The 10,945-nt window shown below is 32.9% G+C and overlaps 1 protein-coding gene across 1 annotated transcript in view; it reads right to left on the minus strand.

The window, feature by feature from the left end:
• Positions 1-1,765: 1,765 nt before the first annotated feature.
• sowah (ankyrin repeat domain family member sosondowah) overlaps positions 1,766-10,945 on the minus strand; it is a 14,998-nt gene continuing 5,818 nt past the window's right edge. The window contains exons 5-6 of the mRNA XM_017624985.1: positions 5,016-5,042; positions 1,766-2,632 (exon numbers count right to left, since the gene is read on the minus strand). Coding sequence (XP_017480474.1) covers positions 1,869-2,632; positions 5,016-5,042 — 791 coding nt within the window. The 3' untranslated portion in view covers positions 1,766-1,868. The remainder of the gene's footprint in view (positions 2,633-5,015; positions 5,043-10,945) is intronic.

Below are 10,945 nucleotides of genomic sequence, written 5' to 3' on the forward strand. Positions count from 1 at the left end.
ACTAAGCATTGAATAGTCTGTAAGACCGAATTAAAAAATAAATAGATTACATACATACACTGCCGCCAATAAGTATTGACACAGCAAATTTTTCACAATATATGCGAAGTTTTTTGATTCTAATTTAGTTTCAATAATTTTTTATAAAAATAAATAAAAGCAAAATCTCTAAACTTTGTGCAAAACTCAGAAAAATTTTATAAATTTGTATACTAATTTGCAACTTTTTATTATTATTTTATTCTAGTTTAGAAAAATTCTAAGTATGCAGTGAAGCTATGAAGAACAAGGCGCTTAGGAATAACAGTGGAGGAAAAATCGCCGATGCCAAAATTACTTGGTATCGAAAGAAAAGTATCGAGTATCTTATCGTTTCATCCCTAGTTGCTCATTTTCTCCATACAAAAAAAAAAAATTGGAAGAAGCTGCGCGAAAAAAAATTGCTTGTGCTTTGTTATACTAAAATTGAATGGGCTACAAAACTGAATACTTAGAAACTTTCTCTCTGAATACAAAGTCACAAATTAGTATGCGAATTTATTGAATTTTGTTGAGTTTTGCACAAAGTTTAAATATGTAATAGCAAATATACTGCGAGAAATTCACTGTGCCAATACTTTTCTTCGTCACTGTAAATATGTAAAAAAAAGGAACAGTCCAGCGCCTTCGTCTTGGTCTGCAGGCTGTATCGGAGATACAGCCGCTATATTTAAACGTAGAATACGTGGTATGGTTAAGAGCATATCCAAGTCAAAAACGAAATCACACACTAAGAATAGAAACAGATCCACATTAACTGCAATCAACATATGTACGTATGTATGTATTTACATATGTACACACGCTGCGATTAGGTTATAAATAGCGCGCCTCTGTTTATCAAAAGCCGCATTACATACGCATACATACTTTTTGTCTCCTTCCCACACTTCCAACATATGCACGTGTTTGCAAAATGATGACGAGGTGATTTTGTATGGAAAATCATTTATGCCCATATATTTGAATAAAATAAACATATATAGAAGATATCAACCAATACTTCCCATATACCAAACGAAAGGAAAACTCTTGAATTTTTGATTAAAGAAAACAAAAACAAAATCATTCGAGCGGTTTTCGAGCATTTTGGTAATGAAAAAAATTTGCAAATTTTTTCAACAATTTTTTGCCTTAAAATGCTCAATATTTGTTAAATTTATATAAAATTTGTACCCGATAATATTTCTACTGCTCCAAAGAACCTATATCCCGAAAATGAAAGTTATATATGCCAACAATAAGTTGCTAGAGCACTTTAAAGGCTCAAAATTGACCCCAAAATAAGGCAATGTTTACCGTTGTTTTTACGACAGAAACCGAATTGGTTATTTACAAAAATGAATCTGTCGACAGGTTTGGAATTTTATCTTTGAAACGCCACACTTTTCTTTGAAATCGCTTTATTAGTTCTCGTGCAATAAGCGTTTTTGTGAAGCTCTAAAAATTACAACTACAACATTTGAACATAGCCCCCATACCTTAAGGTAAGACGTATTCTACGTCAAAAAACGTATTTATGTATGTATGTACATATGTATGTATATTTAAAGAATTTAATTTTATTTTTGCACCTTCGTATTTTAGATGGCTTTACATTTAAGTAGCACGGTGTATGTGTATATTTATTAATGGATGTAATTAGGTAATGTATAAAATTTACATAAAAAACCGTATTAATAAAAGTTCAGTTTCTTTTTTTTTCAATTGAGCCTTTAAACCTATGTTTGTATGTGTATAAGTATGTCTGAATTTTTAAAAATATCAACTACATATGTATGTATGTATGTATTTAAGCATATATATATATACATATGTATATGTACAAATTAACACTGAGGAGCTTGCAAATTTCCACTGCTCACCGAAGTTCGACCACTCATTGCCCAATTCGCATCAAAACCACAGGCGGAATCCGAGTCAGAGTCCATTAACATATCGGATGGCGCTCGACCTATAGGCGCTCGTTTTTGATTTGGCGTCGTAGGCATACTACTGTAGCCATAAATCAGATTTGTACTGGAATTCGATGATGAAATGGAATCGCGTGGAGAATCTGTTACCAGGGACGATGTAACCGATGAGCGCATTGTTGGTGTTGCTATCGGTTTTTGCCTCTTCTTCACAAACGAATCAATATTTTTCGGTGGTGGCATAATCGCTTTGTCGTCTCGTCGTTCGTCTTCGTTATTTTGTATATTGTCGGCAGAGCCCCATGATTTGTGCAACTTTTCAAATTTACTCGTTAAACTATTCATATTGACAGGAACACTGGCACGCGAGGAAACACTTTGTTTTTTGTTGTTACTTTTACTACTACTTTTGCTGCTTATAGTTGTTTCAGTTCCTAATTGTTTCGTCTTCATCATCATCATCATCGGATTCCGTGCAGTCATACCACCGGGAGGATGATGCTGATGATGATGATCTTGCTGATGGTGTCGGTGAGATCGCTGGTGAAGGCGACTTGCTGCTCCCGCCTGCGAGAGTGTATGACCATTGCCCACTCCCAAGAAGTTGCTGAACGCTTCGGTTGTCTTCTTCACTCGGACATTCAAAGAACCAATCCGAAGGAACCCGGAATCTTTTTCGGCTGTTATACAAAATAGAATAGAGAAGGAAAGCAGGGATAAAAAATAATAATAATAGGTTTGTATAGTAACTTTTCCAGTAAAACATTGCAGCCAGAGCGTAAATGAATTGGTTGAGTGTTAAGCAACAGGTTTTCTATCATGCTATGAAATTCGTATACAACATAAAGAACGGTAAACTTCCAGACTATCTGAGCGACAATCTTCGGTATATAAATGAAACTCATTCATATATACTCAGGGAAAACAATTGCTTTAGACTCCCACTTTATAGAACAGAGGTAGACAAAAAAAATATATTTTATAAAGGTTTAAAGTGTTTTAATGAGTTACCGCCACATGTTAAAGACTGTGATAACTTTGTTGCTTTTAAAAGACAACTATTTGATCACTGTAAAACTCTGGCTATTAGGTAGGAGAGCACGGAACGGAATGGAAACCAGGCCTTTCCATCCGACCAAGCAGCAAATGATCTAGCATACGAAAGCTTCCGACTATGCCCAACAGCCCGACCATAACGCGGAGCGGAAACTAGGCCTTTCCGCCCGCCTCACATCACGGAATCCAGCGTCAGGGTTTGCATATTAATGACGACGGGAACATGGATCGGAGACTCGGCCTTTCCGACCGTGACTACCAACTCGTGAGCAACGCGGAGCGGAAACAAGGTCTTTCCGCCTGCTGCACATAGTACATATTTAAAGGTAGACTGGAGACTAGGCCTCGCCAGCTACCAAACTAGTTAGACAATATACATTTATATAGGTTATTTGATAGTTTTAGAAACATAAACAGCTTTGTAATTGAAAATTTAAACTTACATATACGCATACTTTGTTATATATTAAAAATACCTATCTGTACTTTTAAGTCGCAAGACTGTAACAAATAAATAAATAAAAGCAAAATAGAGCGTAAAATTGACAAGAAGCGAAAACTAGCAGAAAAAGTTACTGAACGCAAAACTAGTAAAAACTTGCAAGTGAATAGTTGTTGCACCCTTTTGATATTCTGCTGTAAACATTTTACTATTTATAAATCGGTTTTAAACTCTTTGCTTTTCACACAAGCACTTACACAGTCTAGTACATCATTAATATTTCAATTTTCACTTATTTTACTTTTGTTTGTGCTAAACCAATTCAACAAATGGCGGCTTTTGACATTTATTCTTCTTCTTCTTCTGCTAGCTAATTTCTGCTAGTAGAAATTTCACTAGCAAGAATTTGCAGCTCTCCCGTGTTGTTGCGCTCTCGATTTGTTGCTCTCCTGCAAATTTTTTGGGTTATCATACACTTTTCCAGTAAAAATTTGCAGGTTCCAGTACAAATTAGTACTGACTATTGGTTACTATACAAACCTAATAATAAGCAAACAAAAAACTTGCAAACTTTTGTGCTCTTTAAAATTGATGTATGAATGTACGATTTTATTATAGACTAAAATGATTGTTTACCACCCTAATAAATTTATAAATAAAATTTACGAAATCATGAGCTATATATAGAACGGGTGAATTTGTTGTCATAAAAATTAAAATTTAATTGAATATTAAGTTTGGAGTTTTACTCTTCCGATTTTTTCACTCAAAATGATTCCTGTTCTCAGAGTCTTTCGAGCATACATACTGGGCCGTATGAATAAAAACTAAGCAATTAATTTTCCTTAAAATTTCAGAACTTTTCTCCGATTTATTCAAATGAATTTAAGTAAACGGTCTGAAATTTTAAACAAAAGCAATTGCTTAATTTTTATTCACACGATCCACTGGATCAAATTTTTCCATTGACTCTGAGGAAGAGATGTGGTGATCTCCGAAATAGCAGCTATAACTTCCAGCAAGTGTAAATTATTGTTGATTTTCTACAAAGATTTTAATTAAAATCGGCCTCACGCTCAATAAAATTTTTCAGTGCCAAAAATTTAAAAATAAAATTTGCCAGATATTTTCTAGGCACTGATTTTTATGTTTTTTTTTGAGACTTTTCAAAATATTTCTTGGATTTTTCGGGATCATGTTTGCTTTTTGTCGGGAACTTTTGGGAGTTTTACGAGACATTTCAAAATTCATTTGAGGTTTCAAGATCATTCGGAAATTTTAGGCATTTTCCGACATTTCAAGATTTTTGGAAACATTCAGATCGAAAAGTATTTCCAAAATCCTAACTTCGTTTTTAATGAATGCCTAGAAAATTAAACTTTGGGTTGTACTTGAAAATTAAAAAGAAAAAATAATCTGTATTTATTACTCAAAATAATAAAAGTGAAAAGTTGATTTAATTTTCGTGAAAATTCGGCATAAGTTTCCTATTTTTACTCGCTTATGATTTCGAAATGTTTGAATATTTAAATATTCATATTTTAGAGAATAAATTAAATGCTTACCTGCAGATTTTTTCTTTGCCTTGATTTCTGAAAGTATTGCAAGAAAAAATAAATTTAACAATTAATTGCATGAAAACCATTCACGATAGTAAATAAATAAGAGTAATCAATCCAAAATGTATGTATGTTTTTACCAGTATTTACATGCGAACGGGTGTGTGTGTATCAAAGTGGTACCTACATACTTAGTTATAACGAAGTGCTCCAGTGTGAATGAGTTATGGTGACCAAAATTTTTAAGCGAAAAATCAAATGAAATTAAAAGCGGAAATATTTAAAAAAAAAACAAGTACTTACCGTTAGAGAAGAAGTAAAATAGATTTTGGCCCAAGTGCTTGAGGAGTACCGGTACGGTTAACAGAAAGTCTACAACAATATCTACAGCAGAAATTAAAGCAACTAGAACTGAATAAAATTAAATAGTACATACATACATACATATAATACAAGAAACCGTAAATTCAACAAAAATATATTTTTTACAAATTTTTAGTTTTATATTAATTTTTGCAAAACATAATTTATTAGGAAAAAAATGGCACAAACGTTGTAACACGCAGAAACACAAAAAAAAAAAATTAAACAAAAAAAAACAAAAAACGCATTACAAAATGTAAATAAAACTTTCAATTGAATTTATTAAAAAATGAGTTAACGTAAAAACACGGTTAGTTGACACCTGCATCAATTGCTTGCTCAAACAAATCTTGAACTCGTTTACGCCGACCGTGCTTGGGTGCATTGTGTTCAACTTGCCTCCAGGAATTAAAGGTGCCACCAGCGAGTCCACCCTCGATCACTTGTTGACGCATCGCTTGAATTTCTACAGTGCAATGGTGGAGTTCAGCGACGAAAGAGAGCGCGCGTGTGTGCGTACAGAAATATAACAATGATAATTTAGGTATATTTTTTTAAGCAAAAAAAAAATAAAAAATATTATTTTTAGAAATGACTGAATTTTTGTGAACGAATGTGTTTTATCAGGCTGGTGTATAGCTCAGATCTCACCATTTATTAGATCACGAATGAGTGCATACATAGTGTGAATGTATGTATGTACATATGTATGTATGCTAAGTTTGTATGCGATGTCTGGGTTCATCTAGCAAGTGATTACTGCGCTTATATGTAGATACTTGGATATGTGGCAACAATGTATGCATTTAGTAAATTGAAATTTTATGTGAAAATTAGATTATTACTTGCGGCATTATACAGACACCATGCGATTTGTGCGTATATTTTGTCGATCTCAGCGTTGTTGTCCACTTTAAATGCGCGCATGAAGAATGAAAAATAAACTTAGATTTAAAATTTTATTGCAAATGTATACATACATATATATTTAGGGCAAATTGAATAATAATAATTACTGCACCTGATTTATGTGATACAAAAACTTTATAAGAAATTACTAAACAATAAAATCGAATATGGATTACGATTAAAATTGCGCATATTTGTTGCTTTTATTTTAATTTTAAAATACACTGCCGGAACAATGTATTGGCACAGCAAAATTTTCACAATATATGCAACAATTTTTATTCTAATATTTTTCCGTTAATTTTGTATAAAATTATGGTTCAACCTACAACAAAAAAATATAAAAATATAATACCTTAACTTTGTGCAAAACTCGCGAAAATTCAGCAAATTTTGTAGAATTTTTTGAGTATGCAGATTTGTAGCCCAATCAATTTTATTAAATAAAGTACAAGTTTTAAGTAGCGAGGACTTACCGTTTTTTTAATAGAATTTAATGCATACTCAAAAAAATTGTAAAAAATCTGATTAAAAAGTTGAAAATTTGCTGAATTTTCGCCAGTTTTGCACAAAAGTTAAGGAATTATATTTTTATGTTTTTTGTTGCAGAATGAACCATATTTTTATGCAATATTGTTGGAAAAATATTAGAATAAAAATTTTTGCATACNTATTTTTATGTTTTTTGTTGCAGAATGAACCATATTTTTATGCAATATTGGTGGAAAAATATTAGAATAATAATTGTTGCATATACATATTGTGAAAAATTTGCTGTGCCAATACTTTGTTACGGCTGTGTATACGAATGCTTAATGTGGATGCTCTACATGCTGACGGTGGTCTAAAAACGCAAACTTAAATAATTTTAAGGAAAAGGAAACCAGGCGCTAAAACTCCAAAATCAATGATCGATAATTGAACACAATATGAGAAATTAAAAAAAAAAAATTGCGAAAATTGTTTTTGCATCAAACCTCAACATTAAATGGAAAATGAAAGTTTCTCTATACTTTTTTTTATATACTTTTTGAATAATAAAAATTTCGCTATGCCACGTAACCTCGAAAACAGACCAAACACCTCATTTTGCCTTTGTTAAGGTTAGGATATTAAAAAAACAACAAAACCTGAGCTGATAGCGTAATTCTGAGTTCAGACACGTAAAATCTAACAGAAAGTCCTTGGACTTTCATTTTTATTGAAGTCCTCAATGAATTAAGCGTTGTGGCAATTATTTTTAGGAGAATTAAAAATTTGACTTGGTTTCACTACAGAAATTTCCGAACGTGCTTTGGTCACAACTGCTTTTTCTACAACATGAGGGGAGGAATTCAATGCATTACTATATTCATCGTCTCTAGATTTATAACTTTTGGATGAGGCATCCCCTGTATGGATATGAAAATCGTGAATTAAAGTATGTTTACATATAAATTTAACCTCAATCAAAGCTCGTTTTTTAATCACCCCGTTTACACAGACAAATCTTCAGATTATTAGCTGCCAAATTTGTTGTGCTTGTTATTCTCACTTTTTTCTGCTTTATTAAGCAATTTAAATATATTTTAACTAATATTTTATTAAAAACAACTTTACAAACCTCTTTTTCTTGTTAGCGTCCATTTTTGTTTACTTTACCATTTGGCATTTCTCCTCTTCTTCGCAAAAATGATCGATAAAACTAGTTATCGGTTTAATCTGAGATTATTTTATAATTAGAGATTAACGAGGGACGCATTTTGTATGGCTAATATCTTTTTTTAATTACAGATTAGGGAGTTAAACTCGAAAATGAGGATAATCTACTTATATGTAAACCTAGTATTAGTAGCTCTTTAGAGATATTGGATTTGCCTTCTGATTATTTTTTTCGGAAAGTTAAAATTACTTAGAAAGTTTGTCGTCGTAATAGCAGGGAGGAACCAATGGCCTGTGTAATCAGAATGTTCAGAATCTTTGCTGATAGATCTAAATCAGAGCTTTTGACTCTGGCGCACAGTACTTACAGCATAGTGAGCTTTTGATGCAGCTATTTGATAAACAACTCCAAAAAGTTGATTACTTTTTTCATTCGCTTGAAAGTATTACATAGCGAATATGAAACAAACTAAAGCACTTTCATCTGCAGAAAGTGTGAAATTCGAGGAATTCCTGGATCCAGAACTTTATGGGAGAGAGCTTTCGCGAAAAAATAAAACGGTGTATAGAAAACTATAAACAGCCATAGCCGAGGTCCAGCAGCGTATTATGAAAACATGAAATGTAACCAAAACAAAATGACTGCACAGATATGACGATAGGTCCACTGTGAGGACCAGCGTTGCCATTTTAGCCGTTTTCCGGCTAGATTTAGCCGGTTTTGATAGCAACTAGCCGGAGAAAATTCGATCTAGCCGGCAGCCAATTTGTTAGCCGGTTTGTAAAAAAAAGCTAGCCGTTTTAGCCGATTTTACTATTGGCCTAATTTTCAGGTGCAAAAAGTAAACAAGTTGTTCGAAAGCAATAATGCAGACCCAATGAAGATTTTTAATGAACTCAGTGTTTTACTTTCGCATCTATGCTCCCTAGTGGTTATTAGCGCGGACACCTTTGATCCTATATGCTCCCCGTTGGAACCATACCTTGCTCCATTTCCTCAGTTTTATCACAGTTTTGAAGAGTATTTAAAAACAAAAGTAAGCACAAACGCTTTTGACCACGAAGCCGAGAAAATAATTCGAGAAAATGGTCGCTATTTTATTATCACTTTAATAAACGCTACGCCGCCGCGCGAGCAGCGATGATGCCGTTTCGAAGCTAGTGGTAGTAGTGGAAAAAGTAGTGGCAGCGGCAGCGGCAGCGGCAGCGGCAGTGGCGGTGGGCATGGCGCTCCAGGGCAAAAGTCTACAGAGAAAAATGTGAAAGCTGTTGCGAAAAAGGCTACGCCTAGGCGTAAGGAGAGTTTCTTGCGTAGAACGCTGCGTGCGGCCGTCGTTGGCAGCCGGATGACCGGCGAGCATGTGACTAATCATCAACCACTTGTGGAATAACAATTTGGCAAATGCTTATTTTATTTATACGCAAAACGATCTGGCAGCTCTTTAGTTCTACTGCTTATTAACATATTTTGATTAATTTTTTTTTTAAGTTTTATTTGATTACACTTTTGTTTTAATTTGGTTATCCTTTTACTCTTTACAATTCTGTACAGCTGTTATTATTTTAATACAATGCATATAAATATTTCAACAATAATTTAATTTAATTGGCAAAATTTATTTACTGCAAATTTTAATTATGTATTTATGTATTTTGCAAACATACACTTTTTTTATTTGATTGCATGTCTAAAAATTATTTCTTTATTTTAGCATATTACACTTTATTAAAAAAAAAACTCTTGCTAAATGATACATTTGTATAATAATAACAAATACACTATATAACTGCGTAGTATTTTATTTACCTAATTGCTTTTTAATAACCTTCACTATTTTGCGGTTTTATTTTTATATTATTTATATTACTTTATGGCATTCAGAGGATTGGCATCGTTACAAAAAGTCAGAAGGGGGTGATAGTGAAGTGAAGTGAATAGAGACTAAAATGCTGATTATGACAACTTAACTTAACTTAACGGTACTTAGAACTTAGAAAATCAAAATGAACAGATTAAGACGTGGCATTAAGTTGACGTTAAGTTTCGGCTATTCGTTTACAAGCAACATCCATTTAAGAGAATTTTTAAGTGAGAGCCTGTAAGTTACGTTAAGTTGCCATAATCAGACCATAAGACATCCGATATATATTAAAGAGTCAGACAATTGCTTGATGATTTATTGGTGGCTTTTTGAAGTTTTTTTTTTGAATTATTCATATTCTTCCTTGTGGCGACGCTAAGCAATTTGTTATTCGATTTCCTTAGATGCTGACCTCACCAGTGTTGCCAGAACTTTTTGGGCCGACCGGCTAGACTGGCAAAAAAAAGCGGCTAAAAACGGCTAAAATGTTTGAGTGAAATTTCACATAGACTCTGGCAAAAAACGGCTAAAATGTTTTAGTGAAAATTCACATGCTTTATTTAAATAAATCGCAAGAAACGAAAGACTAGTTAACACCATTAATTTATATCGAGTGTATATTCCTCATCATCAAATGAATCACTATTGTATATATCACCTGAATTCATTAATTGTAAGAGATCGTCATCTACAGTAAAATTATGGCAGCATTTTTCTTCACGTTTTAAACCGTATCTTATATATAAAATAGCGTTTAACGTTTTAACGCACATTGGATTTCTTTGCTTAGTTTTTATTATATTCATTGAACTAAATATTCGCTCTACGTCTGCATTACTTATAGGCAAAACAAGAAAACTAAAAACTAGGTTGGAAAGGTCAGCAAAAAGGTTTTCTCCTAGGGCATTTCGAAATTGATAAACTTCGGCCCAAAATTTTACAGTTGAGTCTAAATTACTCCAGGTATGTAACGTTAACCGTTGCCATTGCATCTCTATGGATGTTATTTCGTCGGCATTATATTTGTGTCTTTGTTGCTGTAGTTGAACAAATACTTTTGGTTTAATTACTGTTAATGCATTTCCAACCGAAAAAAGTCAATTTTTTTTTAGTGTGGCAATATTTGTAGGGAGGCGTTGGCGTAATTCCTTTATTAAAGTG

The sequence above is a fragment of the Rhagoletis zephyria genome, unplaced genomic scaffold, assembly GCF_001687245.7.
Source record: "Rhagoletis zephyria isolate East Lansing unplaced genomic scaffold, Rhagoletis_zephyria_1.1 Rzeph_scaffold_03843, whole genome shotgun sequence".
NCBI classification, from domain to species: domain Eukaryota; kingdom Metazoa; phylum Arthropoda; class Insecta; order Diptera; family Tephritidae; genus Rhagoletis; species Rhagoletis zephyria.